The 26,973-nt window shown below is 38.4% G+C and overlaps 1 protein-coding gene across 3 annotated transcripts; it reads left to right on the top strand.

The window, feature by feature from the left end:
* Positions 1 to 2,879: 2,879 nt before the first annotated feature.
* Positions 2,880 to 26,677, top strand: MTCH1 (mitochondrial carrier 1). 3 transcript variants are annotated; one of them, XM_026677846.2, is made up of 12 exons: positions 2,880 to 3,084; positions 4,470 to 4,554; positions 5,841 to 5,947; positions 7,610 to 7,687; positions 9,483 to 9,540; positions 10,938 to 10,989; positions 11,229 to 11,288; positions 15,932 to 16,025; positions 17,333 to 17,380; positions 18,633 to 18,700; positions 21,280 to 21,355; positions 23,692 to 26,677. In XM_026677846.2, exons 1-12 carry the CDS (start codon positions 2,929 to 2,931, stop codon positions 23,761 to 23,763), a joined length of 954 nt encoding a protein of 317 aa, XP_026533631.1. In that variant the 5' UTR covers positions 2,880 to 2,928; the 3' UTR covers positions 23,764 to 26,677. The 3 variants fall into 3 exon arrangements, with proteins under 3 accessions (XP_026533631.1, XP_087816022.1, XP_087816023.1); XM_087959896.1 differs by lacking the exon at positions 18,633 to 18,700; XM_087959897.1 differs by lacking the exons at positions 18,633 to 18,700; positions 21,280 to 21,355; positions 23,692 to 26,677 and adding an exon at positions 17,895 to 18,607.
* Positions 26,678 to 26,973: the final 296 nt, after the last annotated feature.

Raw genomic sequence — 26,973 nt, 5'->3', positions numbered from 1 at the left:
CTGGGTGGGTGTGGCTTGCTGGTCAAGTGACTGGCTGGCATGGCTTGCTGGCTGGGTGTGGCTTGGTGGTCACATGACCGGGTAGGTGTAGTTTGGTGGTCATGTGACTGGGTGGGCATGGCCAGGTGACCGGCAAACCAAATACAAGTGGTCCTCACTTAATGACCGGTTGTTTAGCAAGTGTTCTAATTTATGACTGGCCTCACAGCTCACACAGTAAACAATGTACGCCCATCCTAACAATATTTCAAACAAGAATCTTAAATCGGGAAGCAATGGGAAGGTGTAAAAAAATATCTAGGTCTCTATATTGTTAAACACAATCACTTTTCACAGATGTCCTTCCAGGAATCAATCTAGGGTGTCTAGGTCAAAGATTAACATTTTGACATACTGTCTTAATACTTTAAAACATTAATTCTTACCATTTTTTTTGCTCTCAAGACCCCTTCCCACTTTTAAAAATTATGGAAGACCCTAAAAGAGCTTGTGTCTGTATATTAAAAATGTATTAAAAAGTAAACTGATGTATTGGTAGAATATTTATTTATTGAATTATATAAAAGTAACACTATTAAACCCACTAGCTACTCACATAAGTATTTTTATGAAAAAAACTAATATTTTTTAACAAAAAGGAGAAAAGTTTTGTTTATTTATTTGCGGATGCCTTTAATATCTGACAAATAATTTTGATTTTGCAGATCTGAGAAGGTTTTGAAGGAGCCTCAGCTGTTCTAGGACATTTTAAGAAACTAAAAGAAAGGGTCCAGGTAGTCCTCAAAATATGATCACAATCGAGGCCAAAATTTCTATTGCTAAGTAGGAAATTTAAGTGAGTTTTGCCCCATTTTACAACTTTACTTGCCACATTTGTTAAATGAACCACTGCAGTTAAATTAGCAACAACTGTTGTTAAGTGAATTGGGCTTTCCCATTGACTTTGCTTGTCAGGTAACAAAAGTTGATCACATGGACACTGCAACTGTCATAAATATGAATCAGTTGTCAAGCATCCGAATATAAATCACATGACCATGGGGATGCTGCAAAGGTCATAAGTGTGAAAAATAAGGCATAAGTCACTTTTTTCATTGCCCTTGTAACTTCGAATGGTCATCAAATGAAGTGTTTTAAGTCGAGGACTACCTGTACTTGAGAGAAATAAATGGGTTTTGCTGCTAGTCTTTTTTTCTCGAGTCATAATGGTCTCAACTAACATCTCCTACAAAAACTCAACTATGCCACCCAGAGAAATGAAGTATCAACAAAGGATAATATTTGTAGCTCAGGGTTGAAATGAAGGGTCCTTGGTGCTCTCTGAGTTTGCTTGTTTTCTTGCAGACGCTTTCTTAACCAAACTAGGTAACATCATCAGTGCTAGATGATGTAACCTAGTTAGGGTAATGAAACGTTTGCAAGAAAACAAGCAAACTCAGAGGGCATCAAGGAACCCTCCGACAAATGTAGAGAAAGGGCGGGTTCAAATTTAGCTGAGTTATTCGAAAGACCGCCAGGCGGCTAAAGTTTCAGAGATTTGTTGTCAGGCGGCGAAACAGGACCGCAGCGAAGAACTTCAGTTCAAGTGTTCAGAGCCAATGGAAACAGCAGGGCGAAACGCATTCAGACGTCCCACTGATCGCTTCGAACCATTATCCAGGCAAGAAATGGCTTCCTCCTCGGCTTCTTCTTTATAACGGATCAGTGTGTTTTATGCCTCCTCGCTGCAATGGAAGCGGGCTCTCTCTCTCCAGCCAGTCCTAACCGCGATCAGCTTCCGAGATCAGCCAGTGCCGGGCTTGTGCGAAATGGGGGACGAGGTCAAGTCGCGAGACTGGATTTTGTCAGAACCGAAGCGGAAAGTCTATGGAGATTCTCAGTCATCCAGATCAGGGTTCTCCAACCTTGGCAACTTTAAGCCTGGCGGACTTTAACTCCCAGAATTCCCCAGCCAACTTTGATGGCTGTGGAATTCTGGGAGTTGAAGTCCGCCAGGCTTAAAGTTGCCAAGGTTGGAGAACCCGATCCAAAACTTGGTTGTCCCAAAGGTGCTTTATCAGGAGGCAACTGGACTTTCTTGTTTTTTTTCTTTGAAGACATTTCACTTTTAATCCAAGAAGTGGCTTCAACGACTCTCTAAAATAATACAAATGACCAGCTGCCTGCAAGGAATAGAAATCCTTCCACTCTCCACCATGCAGTCAGAGCCGAGGAAGCTTCTAGGATGAGAAGCGAAACGTCTTCAAAGAAAAAAAACACCAAGTCCAGTTGTCTTCTGGGGAAAAAAAAAAGCACCTATGGAACAATCGCAGGGGAATTTTTGCACGGGGGACTGGGGGCGCCACGCCAATCATTCGGCGTTGCTATGTGGCTTCGGTTTGCACCAGGAGGGCATGAAAAAAAATCACTTTCATGCAAAAATAAAATAATATAAATGCTCGCCGAGGCCAAATACGAGTCAAATGCATCAGAAGATACGAATTCCTCTCTCTGATGCTGCCCTCAGAGGAGAGACGCGCGAAAATGGAGATACTGCAGGGATTTTTTTCCCCCTCCTTTTTGCTATGGAGAAATCCGCCCAGGGGGCGGGGTCTGTGAGGAAGGATAAAATGAGATTACGCTTCCTTGTCAGTTGAGTAAATATAGCAGAAAGATCCCATAGTCGCCCTCGCTCCTGCGAGATCAGCGACACGATCTTTCCCTTGTCCCGTCAATAGGAGGGAAACGCGTTAGTTGTACCCTCGTTTCGTGTTCCGATTTGCCAGGCGCCTTTCTACCTGTATTTTTGTCTCTATGTGGGAGGCGGGCTAAGCCAACTGCTCCTTGCCATAGGGCCTTTGCTTCGAGGGACGCGATGACGCGAAAGGGTCTGGTCATGTGAACGCGGGAGAGCGCTTCCTGGTTGGATGCGGGCGGGGGTGGGGGGAGATGGCTGACATTCCTGTGGGTCCTGGGATTACTCCCGCCGTCGGACCGAGAATGGGACCCGGTCCGGCAGAAGGCGCGGACGCTCTTTTCGTCGCCCTGAGCGCTGGTTTCACGGTCCTCAGCCACCCGCTGCTCTACGTGAAGCTTCTGGTGCAGGTGCGGCTTGGGGACCAATCCTCCAATGCAGGTTTCGGAGGGAAGGAGATGTCTTGCTCGGGGTGTGGGGACCTGTGGATTTGCAGCCTTGATAGGTGAGGGGCGACCGTTGAGGTCCGAGACGCCTCACGAAGGCAGTTCTTGATAGGTGTCCCTTTTTCAGGAGGCAATTGGACTTGCTTGGTTTTTTGCTTTGAAGACGTTTTGCTTCTCATCCAAGAAGCTTCTTCAGCTCTGACAGAATGGGGGAGAATGGAAGGGTTTCCCATTCCTTGCAGACAGCTGGTCATTTGCATCCTTTTAGAGGGTCCTTCAAGCACCTGGAGGTTTATCTGTGTCCTCAGAGTAACCTGGGTAGTGTTCCTGGTTCCTGCAATCTGCCATTTTTCTTCTGGAAATCCATTCCTACTCCCACACCATTCAAAGACTTCTTAATGGGTGCTTAGCTTTTTGCTCCTCGGGTCTGTGGGTGATCCATTATGAAGGGCTGGCTTTGCGAAAACGGTGCCGATTTCCCTACAGCTCCTCTTTGGTGCATATACCATAAAGGAATTTGGCTCCTTCGACTAGTTGCTTCCAAAAAGTCTTTTTTAAAAAGATGAGAGGATTAATAGATTAATAGATCCTAACAGATTTGTTACTGAAATTTGGGGTGGGAGGGTGGAAGATGTGAAGTAGTTTGCCATGGCTTTCTTCTGATGTTTTATTGCCACTTTCACCTCCAGAGCCCTAAGATTTACTGCTGGCTTTCCTTCCCAGCAGTATGATCCTTTTGCTTTTGATTAAGTGCTTCCAATAACAATGAGATAACAGCAATAGGCATCCCTGCCTTTGGAACCTCAGAGATTATTTTCTACTGTTGAGTCTTCTCAAGCATATTTAATAACGTGTTTTGGTTCAGAAAAATTTAATTCAATGCAAAGGAGAGAACTAGAATGTGTTTTCCCAAAGTGTCTAGACTTCAGTATACCACTTAGCACAAAAAATAACCCACAAAAGAAGTACGAGTGTTTTGGGTCTATAAATAAAGTGTGTGCATACATGCATGCACATCAGGCTAGAAACTTGGAGACCATGAGTTCTATCCCTGCCTTAGACACATGAATTTAACTGGATGACTTTGGGTCAGTCACTCTCTCAGCCCTGGGAAGATGGCCATCGTAAACCACTTCTGAAAACCTTGCAAGAAAAGTACAGGGATTATTAGTTCACACAGTCACTAGGAGTCAACAGTGGTTGAAATTTTAAAAAATGAAGCAAATAGAGTAGGGGTTGAGAGCAACAAGGAGTGGCCCCTATCTGAGCTCTAAAGCTATGGATAAAGTTCACTGGGATGGAGATATTTGCAAGAAACTGGTGTTACTTTTTCCATTTATTTTTTTTAGGTTGGGCATGAACCTCTACCTCCAACTGTTGGGAGAAATTTACTGGGGAGGAAAGTATTATACCTTCCTGGATTTTTTACGTATGGTAAGCATGACCTGATTAAATTTTCCTATAGGTCTAATGAAAATAATGTAACCAACTCAGATAATGAATAAAAATATTAATACAGTGCTAACTCAGATGTTTTCCTTTTCAACAAACATGATTGTTGAGTATACTTTTCTATAGTTCTATGTATCCACTGAATTAAATCAAACTTGCTTTTAATAGGAATCAGATTTTGTTATTATTGTTCAGATGTATAACAATATAATCTAAAACATTTTATTCTTCTTGATTTAGAAGAATTTATGCTTAGAGCAAAACTCACAATTAGATCCTTAATATGTAAAAAAAATCTAGTGATAAATAAGCCATAAAAATTTTGTATTTCTATTTAGCTTTTTTTTTCTTTTTGAGTAGGCAAACACATTTAAATGTATGGGCATTTTTTAATCATAAAGAAAAAATTCCTTCTTTAAAAGTCATTTTCTATAAAAAGATTTTGTTTCCATAATAATTGCAGTAGTTGAGGATTCAGCTAACTTCTTTTTGTCATATTAACTTATCTGGGAGAAAAGTTATTAGCATTTACTGATTGATATTGATTAGCAATCTATTTTGGAAGAGATGTGATCTCAGTTAAAAATGGAGGGACACATTTATGACAAGTACATAACAGAAAATACACAAATACAGTACAATTTGCTTTAGGAAAAAACCCAATGATTTGCATTTATTAGTATTTGCTGTTGATATACAGTATAAAACTTTATTCAGTTAATGTAGCTTATATTTAGGATTCTTTGGTAATACCGTTTTTGCTTGCTGACTACATGATGGAACTCTTAATACTATTTTATAATCATTTTGTAAACTTGTTCTAATGAAACAGTTTCTCCTATAAACATATTTAGAGAACAAAATTTACTTTCAAGTTAGCTAAATGTAGAGTCAGTTTTACAAGCATAGTAGTAAGCTATTGCAGCATTATAACATATTAGCTATCTGAAGTTTATAGTACCTTAAACTTTATAAAATTCCTTCCAAAATTTTTGCAAATTATTTAGATAATAATCTAAAGCCTTTTGGTTGGAAGGAGGCAACATAGCTGAGCACAAGTTAAAGGAATGTTCATACTCTCCCCTAACACTATAAAATCCAATGTAATTCTTAAGATCACAGTTGAAATAGTTGAAAATGCAAGGTTTTCTCACAGCTTTTACCATCTTAATGTCAGTGGATAGTTTAAATCCTAACATGCATTATCATATATAGATACCCAGTCAACTGAATCATGATGAAGTAACTTCAGTGTAATTTATTTGTAGCCAGGCACATTGTGGAAGTGGATGGGAAGATGGGTCTTTTCCGTGGTCTTTCTCCTCGTATCATCTCTAGCGTTTTATCTACCATAAACCGAGAACAAGTGAAGAAGGTACAGTATGTCACATATTTGTTCTCTAATCTCTTTGTGTTAAAAAGGCTACTTGTGAAGCCAAATTGTGTAATAAATGTCTAGGCCAACACTTTCTCACAGTTGAAATCTCAGCTTCTGCATTTGCCTAGTTGGACTTTGGAAGGGATTCAAATTCAAAACAGCAACAGCAATAGCAACAATAGCAACAACTCTTGTTGTACAATAAAGCTGCTTCTTCCAACCAGTAATAGTGAAATATTTTTTAGAACCTGAGGTGTTGAACTTGAAAAGCAATGGTAGTAGCTGACCTCATAGAGGAACCTAAAGCATATTGGATTCTTTTTAATGGTGTGAACTATTTCCTGAGTTCTCAGAATTTTATGCCACAGTTGCATATTGATAGCCTTCCTGAACTATATTTCTTATTAAGGTACCATCAAGTTGCTTTAGGACTATCTGAAAGTCTTTACCCTTGTGAGAATAATAAAGTGCTGGTCTTTTCTTAGTAACATTTTATTTCCTGTGAAGGCCTGTTAGTTTGTCAATCATTGGCCTGTCTTTGACAGTAGGACTGCTAATTTCACTTTTCTACTATTTAATGACACGTCCTCATTAAGAATGGAAGATGGGTTGGTCTGTCTCTTGCCAAGACAAGTTGGCCACCATCCATGCCTGCTTGCAAAGCTCCAAAACCTCAGCACTGTCTCATTCAACTATGTAGATTATTGTTTCCCTCCATTGTGCCCAATGCTTAGAAGAGCAATTCTTTCATATTTCTTCAACCAAAGTGTAGGCTTGCCCATGCTGTGGTTCAAAAGCACCAGCATGCTTTTGAGCTGAACATTTTCAGAAATCTGTGTTTCCATTACTATGTTAATGCAGCAGTGCCATGACTCAAAAGAAGGAAAGCTGGAGCGGGGAGGGGGCTGGAAGAGAAAGCAAAGTTGAATGATTCTTTGGGTTAAAGTCCTCACTCCATACTCCAGGTAGTCCTTGACTTACAACTGGTCATTTAACAAAAGTTTGAAAGTACAGTGGCCTCAGAAAGGGTGCTTGGTGGGGAGAAGAAATCTTGTGGTGGGCTGCAGAAATGAACCTTAGATTTTGGGGATCTATTTTTTTTTTCTGCAGTTCACACCCTAGTTCTCTTCTTTACATGGAGGGGGGGGGGAAATACTGCAATGGTCTACAGAAATGAAGCTTCAATCCTGAAGAACCCCCTTTGGCAGGAAACTCTTTCAGTCTGTCTGCTTAACAACCAGTGTGACTGCTTAACAACTGCATCTGGGAGAGCCAGGATTGTGGTCATTGAACAAAGTGGTCATATAGGCACCTCGCTTAATAACTGCTTCACTCAGTGTGAGATTCCAGTCCCAATTGCCATAAGTTGATGACTTTCTGTATATTGGATTATCACATTAGTCCAAGTACAGGTTACAACAAAACAATGAATGTATAGTAAAATGATTATTTTACTATACAATGAATACAATGAATATATAGTAAAATAATCACCCCATGCACACTCCAATTTCTTAGAGGAGAAGTAAAGTACAGATATAATAACCTCTCTTCTATTCAAATCTTGGGAGTATCATTGTTAGAAAAATCTCATATGTCAAATACTATTTGTTTATCATAATCAGGTCTCCTGAGTTTACTTTCTCTGTTATACCTCAGGCCTTCCCTCTAGAAGATATGGAGCATGTTTCCAATAAGGATGATATGAAGACATCTCTCAGGAAAGTGACAAAAGAGGTGGAACTTTAAAGCAAATTTTCATTGCTCAAATATGTTATATTTGGAAAGACTATATATTTCAAAGAATAATTATGATTGACATGAATGTTGAATCCTCAAATCTTTTCTTTTCCAGTGTGATTAAGCCCAATTTGAAAAAATGTCTCAGAGCCTTGTGAGGTGGGAAAGACTATATAAATAGTATAAATTTAAGGATGCTAAGATTTCTCCTGCTAATCTATTCTAATGCTAAATACTAAAATTGTTAACATGGTTTCCTCTGATTATTTTTAATACATACAATCTTGGGGCTACTAAAAGTGGGGCCAATCTTTTAGTGTTCAGGAAGTTTAAAAATGAACTAACACTTTCAAAAATTCCTGTAGTACACTGAGTAAAACTGAAGTATCTCTCAAACTTATATAGCTTGATTTATTTTTTCTCTTTCAACTTACCTCACCACGTGTTTGCTGCATGGGTACTTTGGGGTTCTCTTTATCATCTTTGCTGCCTCTTTTTACAGGTAGTCCTGAAGTTATGATCACTCCTTAAATGACTGTTCAAAATTATGGGGCTGAATAAATAGTACTTACGCTCAGTCCTCAAAGTTACCACCATTGCAATGCTACTCTTAGCGTACGATCAAAATTCAGGCACTTGGCAGCACATTTGCACTTACCACTATATGGATGATACAACTCCCACCCCTGCCCCTTTCTTATGTGCCCTTTTGGCCCCCTGTACTTAGCAACCCCAGCCATCCTGTGTTCCACTGCCCAGCTGATCTCTGTCTTGCTACTCCTGCTGCTAACCCAAGCACTCCCAACCTCACCCTTTTGCTTGACAGCTGCTGGTTGCATGAGACTTTCTTCCCAAGATCCTGTGCAGCCGTTTCTTTGTGTGAAACCTGGAGAAGAAGGGCTCACATGACCATTACTTGCCTCACAAAAGGCTAGGCCAAGCAGACTGCATTGGCAGTGAAAACAAAACAATAGCAAAGGAACACCTGGGTGGGGGAGTGCAGAGCAGCAGAGGCCTTGCAGTAAGCCAAGGCCTGCTAGGATTGGGCTGGGATTTTCTGGGGCGGCTGGGGCTTTGGTTGCATTTCTGAACCAGGCTGGGGCAGCTCTGGCTTCCTGGGCAGCTATAGCTTTGCACTTACTGCTGGCCCGAGCTGGGGCAGCTGCAGCTTTGCACCGCTTTACAGTTCAGAGGCTTCTTGCAGCCCTAGAGCCATGGTGTGCCAAGAAGCTCCTGAGCTGTGCAGTTCTGGGACTATTTTCCATCCCAGGAGACAGGGTGCAGGGTGGCCAAAAAGGCTTAATGGACAGTTGAAGGGAGTAGAAAGGTATGCAGTCTCTTACCAGGGGCTCAGAGCTGAGAGAGATCAAGCCAGGAATGGCTTGGATTGGGATGGGCCCTCCGCTTACGATTGGTGGAATTTGGTTAATGACTGCAAAAGAGAAGTGCTGGGATTGTGGTTACAAAGCAATGGCACTAAGTATCACATGAGGTCAAGCTTTATGACCATATTGCTTAGCAACGTAAATTCTGGTCCTGGTTACCATCGTAACTCAAGGACTACCTGTATCTGAATAATATACAGTATGTGATAGTCCTATAGATCTATAGTGTAAAACAGAATGACTTAGAATAGCATAGAAACTATATTACTATGTTCCGTGTAATCCAGCAAATACTTTTTTTTCAAATAAGGAAACTAAGATATTTAACAAATTTCCCATTATGGTGTACTGATTGTGAGATGATTTGCTTAAGATAAAAAAAGTGCTCTATTTTTATATTTTATCAGACTTGCCATGAGATGATGATGCAATGTGTATCCCGAATTATTTCTCACCCACTTCATGGTGAGCTATGGAATCTGCTCTTGTCAAGTCCCATATCCACTTAAACATTCATTTTGTGGTGTTTTTTCCTATAAAATTATAAAATTCATAATTTAAATTTATTTTATTTACACAAGTATCTGCACATTATGTCACTTTACTATGACCAATTTGCAGTTGATTCTGAGTAGTTATTTGTCAGGGATAGTGATGTGCAAAATGTTTCAACCTGAAACGTACTGATTTGGACTAAATGATTTGGACTTGAAATGAATTTAGCCTACCTCTACTTTTCATTCAAAATGATCTATTTTGAGGTGGGATCATTTCTGATGAAGTCAAAATGAGGTGTTTCAGCAACAGAATCTTTTGCTCTGAGAAGACTTTGCACACTTTTGGTTATATTATCCATATATTACCATATTTACCTAATAAGACACCCACCCCACCATACTAATCAACTGAGTAGAACTATTGAAAACAAAGGAATTGGCAGGACATACAAATAACTAGATGTTTCTTTCGAAAAGTGTATATGCCTTGAAAATTAGTCTGAAGATTAGTCCGAGCTTTCAAAAAGATCTTTTTTGCCTGATATATTTATTTTTAAAACTTTGCCTTCTCTTCTTTCTTTCTCTGTCCACTTAACTTCCACCTTCCTGGTGCTATTCCCCTTCCCTTCTTGTTCATATCCCTCCTGTTTTTCTGTTTTTACTGGAAGTAAGGAGGTGTGTAAGTTTGTAGGTGTGTGTTTCTGAAAGGAGTTTGAGTGTATAATAGTTGTATATGCAGGTGGGAAACATACTGATTTTATAATTGGATGTCTTGCATTATGGACAATACTATAATAAGTTATTAAAATTTGTTGCTTTGGGCCCTGGCCTATATTGGAGTGTGGTTCCTATCAGGATTATATACAAGTATACAAGTATGTGCACAAAAGTGTTTTATTGGCACACATTTACTGAGGAGGCATTTTCAGACTGGGTTCATCTGGAATTGACAATTCTAGATTGGCAAGATGAAAAAGTTAGGCATTTCCCAGGATGTTTGTCTGTTGGTATATATTTTGTTCCTATCTACTTTTCCTGTGGTAAAATGTCCTTAAATTCAGAGTCATCTTCATATCTATAAATATCATACTTTTAATATCAAAAGAAATAAGGCTCTGAATTCCAGGTCACTGGGAATACAAGCCATTGATACTACTTTTGCAGATAATTGTTTTAGGTTTCCAATAGCCATCTGATCCATCACTGTGGGAATCCTGGGAATTCTAAATTCCAGTGGCCTGTAGAATGTTTCAGTTGAAACTCCTTTTGGTATTATGAGTCAGTCAATGTTGAGATATTTTCTCAGTATAAAAATACGTAAGTGAACTACTTCTATATTCATATCTCTTGTTTTTTCTTCTGAAGTAATATCTATGCGCTGTATGGTCCAGTTCGTAGGACGAGAAGTTAAGTACAGGTGAGATCTTAACATTCTATAACTCAATCTCAGAATAATAACAAAGGGTTTTATAGTATTGCACTGGGCAGTAGTAATAAAAATATTTTATCAATATATCAATAATTATTTCTAAGAAATATAGATGTTTCTTTTCCTATTATTGAACAACAATGGCAGCAATGTGATAATATACTTTAGGCTGAAGAGATGTGAGAGAGCACTTTGGCCCAGGTCTAATGGTTTTCCTTTGTCAACAGCAATATATTTAGTTCAGTCAAGACAATTTGGAAAGAAGAAGGACTCTTGGGATTCTTTGTGTAAGTAAGTCTATCCCAATTGCCAGCAAATTGAATTAAGCCTGAACTTGATGTGTTATTGAAGATCAATTCTCATACCACTGAGAAGAATCAGCTCTTGTTCAGAACAATCAGCTTTCCTTAAGTTATAATTCAGTTCAAAGGTCAGAATTATTTATTGAAAGTGTATTACATGTGCTAATGCCTTCTGGCATTATATACAGGTGAAACTCGAAAAATTAGAATATTGTGCAAAAGTTCATTTATTTCAGTAATGCAACTTAAAAGGTGAACCTAATATATGAGATAGACTCATTGCATGCAAAGCAAGATAGTTCAAGTCGTGATTTGTCATAATTGTGATGATTATGGCTTACAGCTCATGAAAACCCCAAATCCACAATCTCAGAAAATTAGAATATTGTGAAAAGGTTCAATATTCTAGGCTCAAAGTGTCCCACTCTAATCAGCTAATTAAGCCATAACACCTGCAAAGGGTTCCTGAGCCTTTAAATGATCTCTCAGTCAGGTTCAGTAGGAATCACAATCATGGGAAAGACTGCTGACCTGACAGTTGTGCAGAAAACCATCATTGACACCTTCCATAAGGAGGGAAAGCCTCAAAAGGTAATTGCAAAAGAAGTTGGATGTTCCCAATGTGCTGTATCAAAGCACATTAAAAGAAAGTTATGTGGAAGGGAAAAGTGTGGAAGAAAAAGGTGCACAAGCAGCAGAGATGATTGCAGTCTGGAGAGGATTGTCAGGAAAAAGCCATTCAAAAGTGTTGGGGACTTTTACAAGGAGTGGACTGAGGCTAGAGTCAGTGCATCAAGAGCCACCACACACAGACGGATCCTGGACATGGGCTTCAAATGTCGTATTCCAGTTGTCAAGCCGCTCCTGAACAATAAACAACGTCAGAAGCGTCTTATCTGGGCTAAAGAAAAACAGACCTGGTCTGTTGCTCAGTGGTCCAAAGTCCTCTTTTCTGATGAGAGCAACTTTTGCATCTCATTTGGAAACCAAGGACCCAGAGTCTGGAGGAAGAATGGAGAGGCACACACTGCAAGATGCTTGAAGTCCAGTGTGAAGTTTCCACAGTCTGTGTTGATTTGGGGAGCCATGTCATCTGCTGGTGTTGGTCCACTGTGCTTCATTAAGTCCAGGGTCAACGCAGCCATCTACCAGGAGATTTTGGAGCACTTCATGCTTCCTTCACAGACAAGATTTATGGGTGATGCTGACTTCATTTCCCAGCAGGACTTGGTACCTGCCCACATTGCCAAAAGCACCAAAACCTGGTTCAATGACCGTGGGATTACTGTGCTTCATTGGCCAGCAAACTCGCCTGACCCCCATAGAGAATCTATGGGGCATTGCCAACAGAAATATGAGAGACATGAGACCGAACAATGCAGAAGAGCTGAAGGCCGCTATTGAAGCATCCTGGTCTTCCATAACACCTCAGCAGTGCTACAGGCTGATAGCTTCCATGCCACGCCGCATTGAGGCAGTAATTGCTGCAAAAGGGGCCCCAACCAAGTACTGAGTACATATGCATGCTTATACTTTTCAGAGGTCCGATATTGTTCTATGTACAATCCTTGTTTTATTGATTGCATGTTATATTCTAATTTTCTGCAATTGTGGATTTGGGGTTTTCATGAGCTGTAAGCCACATCATCACAATTATGACAAATTACGACTTGAACTATCTTGCTTTGCATGTAATGAGTCTATCTCATACATTAGTTTCACCTTTTAAGTTACATTACTGAAATAAATGAACTTTTACACGATATTCTATTTTTTTGAGTTTCACCTGTAAAAGAGAGAAAGATAATACTTGACAATTTACTGTCTCTTTTAGTCAGACACAATTTCACACACAAATAACAATCTCTCATAAAATAGTTGGACTTTCTCCTTCATAAAGTTCCTAGATATATTTTTGAAGAATTGCAAGACCTGTTCAAGCACAGTGATTCAAACTAGGAAATTATTAATCTGTTTCTGCACTTACATTTTAATCAGTGCTAAATTTAACTTAAGTTTTTTTTTACTTAAGGATATATAGAATAAATCAGTAAAGTTTTTTTGAATTAGAAAATAGACATCACTGTATTAAATTAGGAATATGATCAATCTATACATTTCCTGGTCACCTGTTAAGATTTGCATCTCGTATGATTGACTTTTCTTAAGATTCTCAATAAAATCTTAAGAGATTCTACTTTAAATTTTTTGAATGGTCCAAATCCTTTCTCTAACAGCCAAAAAATGGTAAAATATTGCATGGATAAAATGAACTGAGAGATCCAGGTTGTTGCTCTCTCTCTCTCAGTCCTTGGAAAGAAGCAATGCAAATCACTTCCAGAATCTTGCAAACAGAAATGAACAACTTAGTTTGGACTGAGAGACTTTTAAATGGCACACTGGTGGCCTTCCTCCAAAACTCAAATGAAACCAGAGCAAAACAGTATATAGAACCAAGACAAATATTAGATATTTAATTTGTAAGGAATTACAATATTAAAGGACTTGCTATTGCTCACTTACTTAATAATTCCCCTTCTGTTCATTTCCTATCACATTATCACTGTTGGAAAATCTTTTGAAAGGATGTAAACATTCAGGAACATGGCCATTTTATCTGCAAACAATTTGCATGCCTGAAACCTAACTTCCAGGAATTTTTTTCCGGAAAGAGAAATGAAAGGCATAAAGAAGATAGTATTCTATCTCATGGCGAGTGAGTTTTTACATTGACAGAATACAACATGAAAAAGGGGTCTTTTCATCCACCATATCCTTCCTGGAACAGAGTAGCCAACAAAGTGGTAACATCTAAAGCAGATGTACTAGTATTAGCAGTTAATTAGAAAATAGGGTAGGCTGTAGCAAGAATATAGCTTTCAATCAGTATGGACCCTTGGATGGTTGAGTTAGTAAAATCTTTCTGTTTCAGTTAAACATTGGCACATGCATAATTAGTGACTGTATTATCCTATGGATATAGATACAATACTAAATGACTCATCATCACTTTTTGCATGCTCAAAATTATTTACTATTGCTGAATTAATTAATTAATTCATATTTATGATTAGTTTTCTAAGGCAGGGTCAGGGAACTTTTTACCTTTACCCCCAAAATTTTTATAAACGCATGACGTTACCCCCTTGATTTGAAAGGAAGGAAATCATACACTATTTGAATTCAAAATGTTATTGGATGTATTTAAAATTACTTTGAAAGCTTCAACCGGGAGAGTCGAGTTTGGTGGTTTGCTTGCAGACATTTCATTATCTGACTAGGTAACATCTGATGTTGTTACCTAGTCGGGTAATAAAACGTCTGCCAGCAAACCACCAAGTTCAGGGAACGCCAATGCCTCCTCATTGCAACCCTGAGCGACAGATAGTCCCTGCAGGACGGCTGAGAGGCTCGCCTCTCGGCCCTGCCTTCATCAGCCCCATCCCTCAGGTGTCTCCCTCCCTCCCTCAGCCTCATCCCTCAGGTGTCTCCCTCCCTCCCTCCCTCAGCCCCATCCCTCAGGTGTCTCCTCCCTCCCTCAGCCCCATCCCTCAGGTGTCTCCCTCCCTCCCTCAGCCCCATCCCTCAGGTGTCTCCCTCCCTCCCTCAGCCCCATCCCTCAGGTGTCTGCCTCGTTCCTCTCTCAGTCGCTCTCTCACTCCTCACCAGCCCAGGAAGAAACTGCTTCAAAGAAGCCGGCAGGGTGGCTTTTCCTGTCGGCGCAGCTTCCCAAAGTGCCCGTTCACCCCGCCCGCCCCGCCCGCCGCCCGCGGTTCAATCCAGTGCTCCGTTCTGCCTGCCTGCCTTCGTTTCTGGTAGTTTGAGCAGCTTCGCTGAGAATAATAACTATTCGCCTCTTTTTCTCAGCCGAAGCTGCTCCGAAACTACCAGAAACAAAGGCAGGCAGGCAGGCAGAATTGATTGGATTGATTGGCGGCGGGTGGGGTAAAACGGGCGCTTCGGAGGAGCTGCGCCGACAGGAAAGCCACCCCCGGCTTCTTTGAAGCAGTTTCTTTCTGGGCTGGTGGAGGAGCGAGAGAGCGACTGAGAGAGGAACGAGGCGGGAGGAAACCGAAGCTGCTGAGCCAGAGAGCAGGACAGGCTTCCGTTGCTTCCTCCCTCCCCTTCTCTCATTTGTGTCCTTGATTCCCGATCCCAGCAGCATTCACCGGCGAACAGAATGTCGGAAATAAAATGCCTGGGGGTAATGAGAACGCAGTCGCGCCAGCGCGACCGTCCTCATTACCCCCAGGATTTTCAGTTTTACCCCATTTGGGGTAATTTACCCCTGTTCCCCGACCACTGTTCTAAGGCATATTGCTGTGTATCGGATTTTTTTGTTTTCTGTGCATTAACATTTGGCCTAGGGTTCATTCTTTCTTTTCTTTCCTCAATGTGCATTAGAACATTGATGAAGTTCTAAGATCTTGTATCTTTCATTTTCTTACTACATGCCTTTGGACTTGATTTAGTCTCTAAGCTCCAAACAATCTCTCTAGGTATTTGTATTCCAAATACAAATTTCATATGTATAGTCTTTACGTACTTTACTATTATTATTTTCTAAACTGTATGAGGTTAATTTAAGAGTATTGTTATTTAATATTTTCTCTTTTCTTTTCCCTCAGAGGTTTAGTTCCTCATGTCCTAGGTGATCTTATTTTTCTGTGGTGTTGCAACCTTCTGGCTCATTTTATCAACACTTACGCTGTGGATGACAATGTGAGTGATGAGTAATTTTATTGTACTCTAAAATTTCTTCCCCAAAGATCCATTGCGGTGTAGTGGGCTGCTCCCAGCTAAGGGGCACATTCATACCTCAGCCATGAAAATTCATTTTGAACCAGTTGTACATCCTCAGTCCAATCCACCTCATATGTGTGGTGGTTGAGAGGATAAATTTACATCCCCAGGTAGGCTTCCGTGCAAGCCTGGGAGAAAGGGATATAAATCTAACAAATAATTCATCATGATGTCAAGCAAGAAAGTAGATTGAAAGAAACCAGAATTTCACAAGTTTAAGTATTATTGTACAACAATTATTTTGTTCTGGCCAATTTTTCTTTTTGTTTGTTTTATGCTGGCAGTTTTCCCATGTTCACTTACTTTTTTTACAGAAAGTAAACTAAGTCTAAGGAAAAACAAAATATACCAAACATTGAAAGGTATTTCCTAACTAATAATAAAATTTGGTATTTCTGGTTATTGTTGAGGTAATTCCCCGTTAGGAGAATGAGCGCATACAGGGAGACATAGTGAGAGAAGTGAAGAATAACACACACACACAGCACACAGATACACTGTACAGTAAATGTAGGTTTTTACTTCCAATAAACGTTTAAGCAAAGTTCAAGATAAGCAGTCCAAGTCATTCACAGGTAGAGCAATCAGTGTTCAGTTCAGGGATAATCCAAATATTAAAGTCCAGTATCAAAAACAGTTCCGTAACAGACTTACATGAACGATCAGTAACAGTCATTAGGAGGAACGGCAAAACTCTCCAACAGAAGGAAACAGAAACTCACTGAGACTCACCCACTTCACGGAGACTCTATTCTGAGACTAAACAACCCAGGTTTCTGGCTCCATCTTATGGCCATTTGAGAAACCACACCCAATTACAGTTTTAGGATTCTCTTAAAGATAAAATGTCTATCCTGGTTTTTATATTTCCAACCCAAATAACTGTTAGGTGACTTATATTCCTAACAGTTATTAATAAGATTCAAATATTACACTTGGTCCAGTGTGACTAAAGTTAATTATAGTCAAGTAGGGTCTTATTCTAATTAATCTCTTGACTTTTTTCCTAATAAAATTATAGTTGCATTGGTTCCGCCTCACCCATCTCTTATGATGCCATTCCTTCTGAGGGTCAATTATTGATGAGATTGCTATTGTGTTAAGGCTTCTGCCATGCATGTGCCTTAGCAAGAGTTTACTGCCAAATGTTTTCCTGTATTTATTTAACGTGTGTTGCCCTGGTCCCCAAGAAACTTTTGGATTTGGATTATTGTTTTTTCTTACAGTTCAACCAAGCTTCTGTCATTCGGAGCTACACTAAGTTTGTGATGGGGGTATGTAAGATTTGTGCCTTTTGAAATGTGTATAGTTGCATGTTCCTGATTCACAGCTCTTGTCGCTCCTCCCAGGCTTTATCTCTAATATCTTAGGAGTGCAGTTTCCAGCCAGCATGGCCAAAGCCAATTCCATTCTCTGAATTGGGCGGGAAAAACAGAAGTCTTGGCAGCACTTTTCCAACTAATAGATTTTATTAAAAGGCGTAAGCTTTTGTGAACTGTGGTTCACTTCATCAGATGTTTGAGTGACTTGATATACATATAATATAAAATGAGATGCTGGGAAAGAGAGAGAGGAAAGCAGGTTGATTACACAGATGAAGGTTTGGATGTGAGACAGATTACAAATACCTCACCAATTGATAATTGTAATATGTAAAAAAAAAAAAAAAACGTAGTGTGGAGCTCTTTTGAGGCAGCTTGAACATTTTTTGATCTCTGTGAGTTCAGCAACCTCGGAAAGTCTTATCAAATACAAATGGTTACAGGAGGCCAGGCCTTTTCCTTTCAGGTCTCTAGTTGGATGGTTCAGTTCCTTGTGATTTGAGATCTCACAGTGGAGAAATTGACTTCTGTCCCACTCTCCTGCTACTCTACCCAGCCCTGTTAGTCCTTGGTATCAGGTGCCAGTGCTGAGTAACCAGATGGGTAGCAGCTACATGTAATTGGAGTTCTAGTAGAAAAAGAGTCAGCTCTTCATGAATTCTTCTCTCCTTACCCTTATAAGTCCTAGCTGTCTGGAGATGGCAGTGATCATTTGTATCGCAGGCTTTAAAACAAAACAAAAAAAGGGGAAACACTACTATAACCCTGGAATAACTAAAGGCAGTTAATATCAGTTTACATCTCAGTTGGCTGGGAATAAGACTAAAGCAACATTATGATGGTCTATCTTTTCAGAACAGTTGGTGAGAAATCTTTTGCTGCAATTAATAGGAACTGAAGATATATTCTGCTTTCCAGATGTACATATCAACAGAAAAGTGCAGCTGCAATATACTAAGTACTGAGGACTCTTTTAAGTGCAGGCTTTTTTTTTATTTACAATTGCTTCTGTGGCCCACTGAATTGGTTATATGTATATTACTGTAGTAATATGTAACCCAATTCTGGTAAAAAAGATTAGTAAACTTGTCATTTCCTATTACTTTTGCACAAAATCTTGTTTACCTACAATATTTGCTTTTTTTTTTTTTTTTGCTTAACAGTGAAGAATAGAAGGAATGCCTCAAATATTTCTTTGTTACAGATTGCCGTGAGCATGTTGACATACCCTTTTCTTCTTGTGGGTGATCTCATGGCAGTGAACAACTGTGGGTATGTGATATTAAACACCACCCCCCACCACTCCAGCAAATACAACTTAATCTCTCTAGTGAAAATTTAGTAGGCTTCCTGTTTGGCAGAATTACTCAATAGTCTCAGTTTCCTAGATAAAAGACTTTAAGTCTTGTATGCATAAAGAAAGCCAACATTACTTTCCTGTCTTCTTTGTCAAGAAAGAAAAAAGAACTAGAGAGAGAGAATAGACTTTAATTTATACGGATAGATTTGGAATCAATGAAGGAAGAAAATAACTGGTTTGGTTGTATATGTGTCTGGGTTGTGTTTGGGGCAAACATTTTTATCAATTATATGCATTTTTAGTTTAATAAACATAAAGCATATACATTCTTTTTTGCAAGTATGTTTCAAGTTTATAAACATTGACAATTTTCAAATGACAGAAAACTTAATGAAGAATTTCTTATCCTATAAATTTGTCCAATATCTAACGAGAATGCACAAGTAATACATTTTGCAGATAACTTCCTTTCTTTTTTATTATAATTTATTTTAGAAGTGCAGTCAGAAAAATGATAAGGGAAGAATGAAAAGGGAAAAAGGAAAAATTAATAGAAAGGGAATGTACAGGCCTTATAAAACCAACTACAGGTGAAACTCGAAAAATTAGAATATCGTGCAAAAGTTCATTTATTTCAGTAATGCAACTTAAAAGGTGAACCTAATATATGAGATAGACCCATTACATGCAAAGCAAGATAGTTCAAGCCGTGATGTGTCATAATTGAGATGATTATGGCTTACAGCTCATGAAAACTCCCAATCCACAATCTCAGAAAATTAGAATATTGTGAAAAGGTTCAATATTCAAGGCTCAAAGTGTCCCACTCTAATCAGCTAATTAAGCCATAACACCTGCAAAGGGTTCCTGAGCCTTTAAATGGTCTCTCAGTCTGGTTCAGTAGGAATCACAATCATGGGAAAGACTGCTGACCTGACAGTTGTGCAGAAAACCATCATTGACACCTTCCATAAGGAGGGAAAGCCTCAAAAGGTAATTGCAAAAGAAGTTGGATGTTCCCAAAGTGCTGTATCAAAGCACATGAATAGAAAGTTATGTAGAAGGGAAAAGTGTGGAAGAAAAGGGGGCACAAGCAGCAGGGATGACTGCAGCCTGGAGAGGATTGTCAGCCATTCAAAAGTGTTGGAGACTTTCACATGGAGTGGACTGAGGCTGGGGTCAGTGCATCAAGAGCCACCATACACAGACGGATCCTGGACATGGGCTTCAAATGTCGTATTCCTCTTGTCAAGCCGCTCCTGAACAACAAACAACGTCAGAAGCGTCTTACCTTGGCTAATGAAAAATTGAACTGGTCTGTTGCTCAGTGGTCCAAAGTCCTCTTTTCTGATGAGAACAACTTTTGTATCTCATTTGGAAACGAAGGACCCAGAGTCTGGAGGAAGAATGGAGAGGCACACACTGCAAGATGCTTGAAGTCCAGTGCGAAGTTTCCACAGTCTGTGTTGATTTGAGGAGCCATGTCATCTGCTGGTGTTCGTCCACTGTGCTTCATTAAGTCCAGGGTCAACATCTACCAGGAGATTTTGGAGCACTTCATGCTTCCTTCACAGACGAGCTTTATGGGGATGCTGACTTTATTTTCCAGCAGGACTTGGCACCTGCCCATACTGCCAAAAACACCAAAACCTGGTTCAATGACTGTGGGATTACTGTGCTTGATTGGCCAGCAAACTCACCTGACCTGAACCCCATAGAGAATCTATGGGGCATTGCCAACAGAAATATGAGAGACATGAGACCGAACAATGCAGAAGAGCTGAAGGCCGCTATTGAAGCATCCTGGTCTTCCATAACACCTCAGCAGTGCCACAGGCTGATAGCTTCCATGCCACACTGCATTGAGGCAGTAATTGCTGCAAAAGGGGCCCAAACCAAGTACTGAGTATATATGCATACTTATATTTCAGAGGTCCAATATTGTTCTATGTACAATCCTTGTTTTATTGATTGCATGTAATATTCTAATTTTCTGCAATTGTGGATTTGGGGTTTTCATGAGCTGTAAGCCATAATCATCACAATTATGACAAATCACGGCTTGAACTATCTCGTTCATATATTAGTTTCACCTTTTAAGTTGCATTACTGAAATAAATGAACTTTTGCACGATATTCTATTTTTTTTTTAGTTTCACCTGTATAACATTTCAAAATTATATGTTATACATCTGCCTGCCGCAGATCAATGTAAAATACTTAGTATTTTAGGTCAGTCTTAAAATTAGTCAATATTAAACTTTGATAAGTATATAATAATTGGCAACCATATCCAGTATGAGTCAAATTATACAATACAGACTGAGATTTTAAAAATTGAAAGTTCTGCCTAATCCATAAAATGGGCGTATCTAGCACATTGTAGAAACATTTATTATAATCTTATGTTAGGAAAAACTCAAGGCAGTTTCTTTCTAAGGCAAAAACATGTTTTTTTCTGTAGCAAACAGACTTGTTGCCATGTATGCCTTGCTTGTTACTTTCTCTGTCATATATATGTTCTCCTCTGACAGCTTTCTTTGCTATGTAGGTTACTTGCTGGGCTTCCTCCATATGTACCTGTGTTTTCTTCTTGGATTCATTGTTGGAGACACCTTAGTGCTCAGGTGAGTATCATTCTTTCTCTGAAATGGATATTGGCCCATGTAAATAATTCCATCTTTCTTTTTTCTTTTGTTTTACTGTTTCTTACCTTATTCTGAATTACATGCACATAAAATCTAGCAGCAGACAAAATTGTCCTCTTGTTGACTATGAAAAAGATTGCCTTCCCTCGCCTTTTATTTTTAAATTTTCTTCCTTTCCTTTCCTTCTTTGAAAGCTCCTTCAGTCTTTTCTCACTGAAGGGAATTTACAATGCATGGGTTCTTTATATGTGTTATATTAAGTAGAGATTTAATATAACACCGTAGAGATGGATAGCTAAAAGGCACAACTTGAAATCTGGCAAGAAAAGGCGGGGATCTAGTTTTAAATTTTGCTTTCCTTCTTCTAAAAAACACTACTTTTTACTGAAGATAAAAGACTTTGTTAACTTGCCTGTGCATCAAAACATTTTAATAACTTTCATATATTAGTTGGTTCCTGTTTTCTTTCTCCCCTTATACTTTTAACACTTGAGATTATTAGTTGCATTTTTCTAATTGTATATATCTCTTGCTTTATTTTAATCTCAACTATGACATCATTATTTGTCTTTATATGCATATTTTTTATTTTCTATAATATTAGTATTATCAGTTCAATGGTGTTTTTCAGCATGTTTTAAGAAGTGCAAACAGGAACATTCTATGCCTTTATTAATTTATTTTAACATCATCAGTGTCAGGGTTCCGACCAACGCCCTAATAAAATCAGGAAGCTCAAGCCATTTCTCAAAAAAAAAAAAAAATACAACTGTTCACTAGGAGCACCATGTCAGCACTAAGTGAAGCCAGCTCTGACTTTACCCAGTTCACACCTTGCCTCTGACCCTGTTGCCCCCTCTCCCCAAGGTGTGTCACCAGTCACATTCCCCAACAAACAATTTCACAGTCATAGAAGTCACTCCCTCCAGCCATTTCGGGTCTCTGTGGAGATGGCCTTGACTTTGGCCAGCTAGGCTGTGTCTTATTTTGACTGAGGTGTGAATTCCTCAGTTCAGCTGTGAGGCGCAATTTTCCATCCCCCTGCCTATGGGAGCAGGTCAAGAAAGCTTCGTGAGTTGACAATAAGAACATATGATCAGGTGACAGCTTGATTCTTGCAGGCTTTGAATTCTGCTCATTTTTTCTTCCCCCTATCATTTGTTTATGCATACTCTAATTATATATTTTTTTTGTCTGAATAGGGGCGTCAATCTAAGATTTTTCTTATGTGTTTTCTAATAGTGTTCTCCATGCAATAAGATCTCATTCTTCTTTTCTTTCAAAAGTTTATACAAATTTCATTCATGTGCAGAGGGGAAAAAAATAGAAATATTTGAGAATTAAGGTTGTTCATTGGAAGGAACAGTGTTTCATTTTCACGTCTAGTAATCTTGGATAGATTTTTGCAAGTGAAAACAGATTTTGTGTTGCCTATGACACTTGCAGTATATAATAAAACCTATAGAACTATATCACATTATTGTTAGTCATATCCCTTTGTAACCATTTATTGATACAGTATATTTATTTGAAAAACTGATACTTTTAAAAATAAACTTTAACAATGTATCTCAATCAGTATCCAAGGTTTTCTATTCATCAGACATAGCAAGAACTGGAAACTGATTTTACATTCAATATAAATCTACCAAAAAAAAAGCATTGTGGTACATTTGAGAAGTTTTTCATTCCAGTGCTCCAGCTCTCATAACAAAGAAGCTGTATATTTTTTTAAATTGAGTTTCTGTAAAACCTTTTAAATACCACTGTTCAGAAGCAAAGAGTTTTTGATTCCCTGTCACTGAACCTTGTTCACTTAATGTCTTTTTGTCGTGCTGCCTAAAAGGAAAATAAAGAGTGTCTTAAAAGCTTCTAAATAGCTAGTATGGAGAATTATTTTGCCCTCATGAAGGCTTTGGGAAGCTTTCATTTGAAATCCTACTAGGAATAGGGAAGAAACATATCAGACACTAAAATGGTGGTGATGGGGGGAGACCAGGGTTGCCATTGAAAATAAATTTGTGCTCCATGTGAATTGAATCTCTAGGCAATATCTTTCCTCTGGCTGACATCATCTTATAGTAGCATTATATTTGCTTTCTTTCATCAATATTCAAAAAGTTACAATTTTTGTCCAGCTCTCCACGTTTTGTTTTACATAGATATATTCCCATGCTCTCTGAGCTTGAAGTTTCGCCGCCAGGTATTGTGGTCTCTCTGTCCCTGTGATTATTGCAGTTCTCAGTTGATCAGCAAGAAGTTGCAACAGATCTTAATAAACCATTTTCTATAACATGTTCCTCTCCTTTCTCCAGGGGCAGCTCTTCAGAGGTTCCAGCCTACTTTTTCGTAGAGCATCCACACCAGCAACTTTTTTTGTTGACTAATGTGATAGACAGAAGCAAACTTAGATCCTTGTAGAAGAGACTCTAAAACACCTTGTTTTTACCATTCTTTTTCATTTGTAAAATGAAAGGCTTTCAGCAGTAAGAACAGCTGATTTCAGAAAGCTTGACAACAAAATGTTCAGATATTTCTGGCTAGATCTTGCCTGCCAGATGAAGGGAACAGTGCTGGTCAGGCCTTAGATCAAAGGGGCAGCCTGAATAATGATAACTTTTCAGGTTTTCAGGCATAGTCATGGTTTTGCAGGATATAAGAAGCTGATTTACCTTTTTCCCTAAATAAGATCTAAGATGGAATGCAGATTTCCCCGTTTAGTACCATTAGAGAAAACAGCTTAAACTTTATCTCTTTATCAGTTTTGGTTTTTTGCCATGTAATTTAGTCTACATATTAAATCCAACCGATGTTGGAATACATTTCATTCCTAACATTTAGCAAAACCACAAACACCCTTAATACTGAATTTTTTAATCATGACATGTATAAACCTGATTGTTTAGATTTTGTAATATCTCTAGGCAGCTTATTGAACATCATCTATTTTTAAGTTAAATATTTGACAAAGACACTTCTTAAACCCTAGCGTAGAATGGATTATTTACATGGATCTATCCAGAATATTTTTTGTTTTGTATTGATTACAAATTTAAGCTCGATTCCGGTAGTTCCCGACTTATGACCACAATAGAGACCAGAATTTCTGTTGCTAAGCAAGGAAGTTATTAATTGAGTCGTGTCCATGATCTTGGTTGTTAAGTGAATCAGTGCAATTGTTAAGTGAATCATGCAGTTGTTAAACAAATCCAGCTTTCCCTATTGACTTTTCTTGTTGGAAGCCAGCTGGGATGGTTGCACATGGCAATCACATGACACCCAAAACTGGTTGCCAAGTCTCTGAAATTTGACCACCTGACCATGGGATGCTGTGAAGGTTATAAGTAGGAGGACCAGTCATAACTCACCTTCTTCAGTGCTGCTGTAACTTTGAACAGTCACTAAACGAATGTTTGTAGATCAAGGAATACTATATGTTGTGATTTAGGAAGAATTCTATAATAATGAAAATTGGGCTACAGAGCCCTTAGTACAAGAAAAGGTCATGTATGTATGATAATTGAGTTGTGGTAGTTCTCATGTCATACAGAGACATTCCAGATGTCAGACAGAACACTTTTTTTATATTAAGATTCAATACAGCTGCAGAGATAATACATCTGACAATAACAATTATCAAGTCAGGCTTTTGGGGTGATTTCTGACCAAAGTAAAGTAGTAAGAGCCAAGAAAATGATTTTGCTGAATACCATGAGCAGTATTTTTCCTGGTCAGCAATGTTATATAAATATGAAATAATATTGCACTACATTACTGATTTTATTTTTTGATAAAAACTTGGTTGTGTTGGGATGCCTACTGCAGGTCACTTATTCTAGCTAAGCAGCATTTGCCATGTGAACACTTAACTCATTAGATCATAGTTAGCTTTTCTAGTATTTACTTCAGATTGTAAGTTTACTGATTCAAAATTCACTAAATACAGTTGGAATGGCTTTTGGACAAACCGCTACAGGATTGCACTGTTAAGATAGTTTTTACTGCTGAGCTTTTCCTAACATTTAAACATTTAACATTTAAACAACTTGGCCTTACTTGCAATTCCTACAATCAAATTACTCATTATATTAATTTTTGCTACAAAGAGATCTGTCAATTAATGTGAGTCCCACTTTAAGCAGCTTTGCAAATAGCATAGTAAATTTATATTTCTGGTGATGGAGTATCTTTTTTACCAATTAAATATTCTTGCCTGCTGACAAATTGTCATATTCAGAATACCTATTCATGTGAATAGTCTTAAATAGAGCCAAAGGAAGACTGAGTACTGTAAATGAAAGTGAGAATTCATGTGGCTTTAGTTCGAAATTTTATACAGTTAAATCATGCATATCACAAGGTAAGAAAAAGCTATTTTCAAATTACAATCATGCAGAACAAACCACAAAGGGAAAATGGGAAATATGCTGCTTTGTTTTTTTGGTGCTACTGTTTAAAAAACCTGAATTGATGTTGGTCATCGGGAAGCTTAACTAAAGAATAAAAATGTAACATTGGGATTCTGAAGTACATTAATTCATTGTACAATATTAATACTGAAAATGTTGCTCAGCAAGCTGTGTTCCAGCTTTATCTATACACAGAAGAAAGTCTTGTTTCCATCTAGGTTTGCTGTAAATAGAGCCAGTGACTCCATACCATTTAACTTTGGTGGTAGGTTTTATGTTTTCTGCATGTGTGTATTACTCAGTAATTCCCAAATGGATCTAAGCTGGCTTCAGGAAAGCATTGAAGTGCTTTCTGGGTCAGGAGCCAAGTGCATTAATTTTGTAACTTTCATACAGTGAAGTATGGTATGTCTATTTTGTCATTGTTTTTCTTGGTATTTTCTTTTAACCCAGAAAGGAAAATATTCACAATCTCTTGCTTCAGAAAAGTTGTAGGAATTCTTTAGGGATGAAATTTGTCTTTCAAATGCAGTGGCCCAGAAATTTTATTTTATCATCACAATCTTTTGAGCCAATATATTTGTCCTGATGATTTGAGGATTACATCTGAAAAATATATTGTGTAAGCATTCGGCACAATTTATTGGGGAACGGTTTTTATGGAATCTAGAAATGCAGGTGCTTCCATAGCTTCTGATCTTTGCCAAAATTTTAAAGTTGTTTATGTCAAAGTAAATGAACAGCTACAGCAAATTAATTCAAAGCTTACTTGATATCTGTTTGAAAATAAAATGTGAAAATAACCTCAACTGTATTAATATTGCTTGTTAATGTAAATAAGTAAATGAATTCAAATCTTATTTGACATTTTAAAAATAAAATGTGAAAATGACTTCAATTGTGTTAATATTGCCTATAGGCTTGTAGTTTTTATCTTTAAATACAGCTAGATAGTCAAGAAAAAAAATTGCACATTTGAATCTAGTTCCTTCTGGTATCAAGTTGAGAATATAAAATCCAGGTCTAAAAAGCAAGCAAAATGCTTTCTATTCTATCCAAACGATTTTAAATTGGTATTCGTTCCTTGCCCTGAATTAGATATTATAGCTGATGGTATTGTTTTCAGATAAAGATAAGTGAATACAGAATACAGGCCAAGAAAGAAGTGAAATTTTGAAGGCATTTTTT

The sequence above is a fragment of the Notechis scutatus genome, chromosome 3, assembly GCF_049901735.1.
Source record: "Notechis scutatus isolate UNSWTSFEM ecotype Mainland chromosome 3, rNotScu1.2, whole genome shotgun sequence".
Classification (NCBI taxonomy): Eukaryota; Metazoa; Chordata; class Lepidosauria; order Squamata; family Elapidae; genus Notechis; species Notechis scutatus.
This window is presented reverse-complemented; position numbering and strand designations above follow the sequence as displayed.

What these genes read in the sequence shown, in the direction of transcription:
- MTCH1 (XM_026677846.2), top strand. Translation starts at nt 2,929, where the DNA reads ATGGCTGACATTCCTGTGGGTCCTGGGATTACTCCCGCCGTCGGACCG. An exon ending in GGACTCTTGGGATTCTTTGT is followed by an intron (nt 11,289 to 15,931) that starts GTAAGTAAGTCT and finishes CTTTTCCCTCAG; the next exon opens with AGGTTTAGTTCCTCATGTCC. An exon ending in ATGGCAGTGAACAACTGTGG is followed by an intron (nt 18,701 to 21,279) that starts GTATGTGATATT and finishes TTTGCTATGTAG; the next exon opens with GTTACTTGCTGGGCTTCCTC.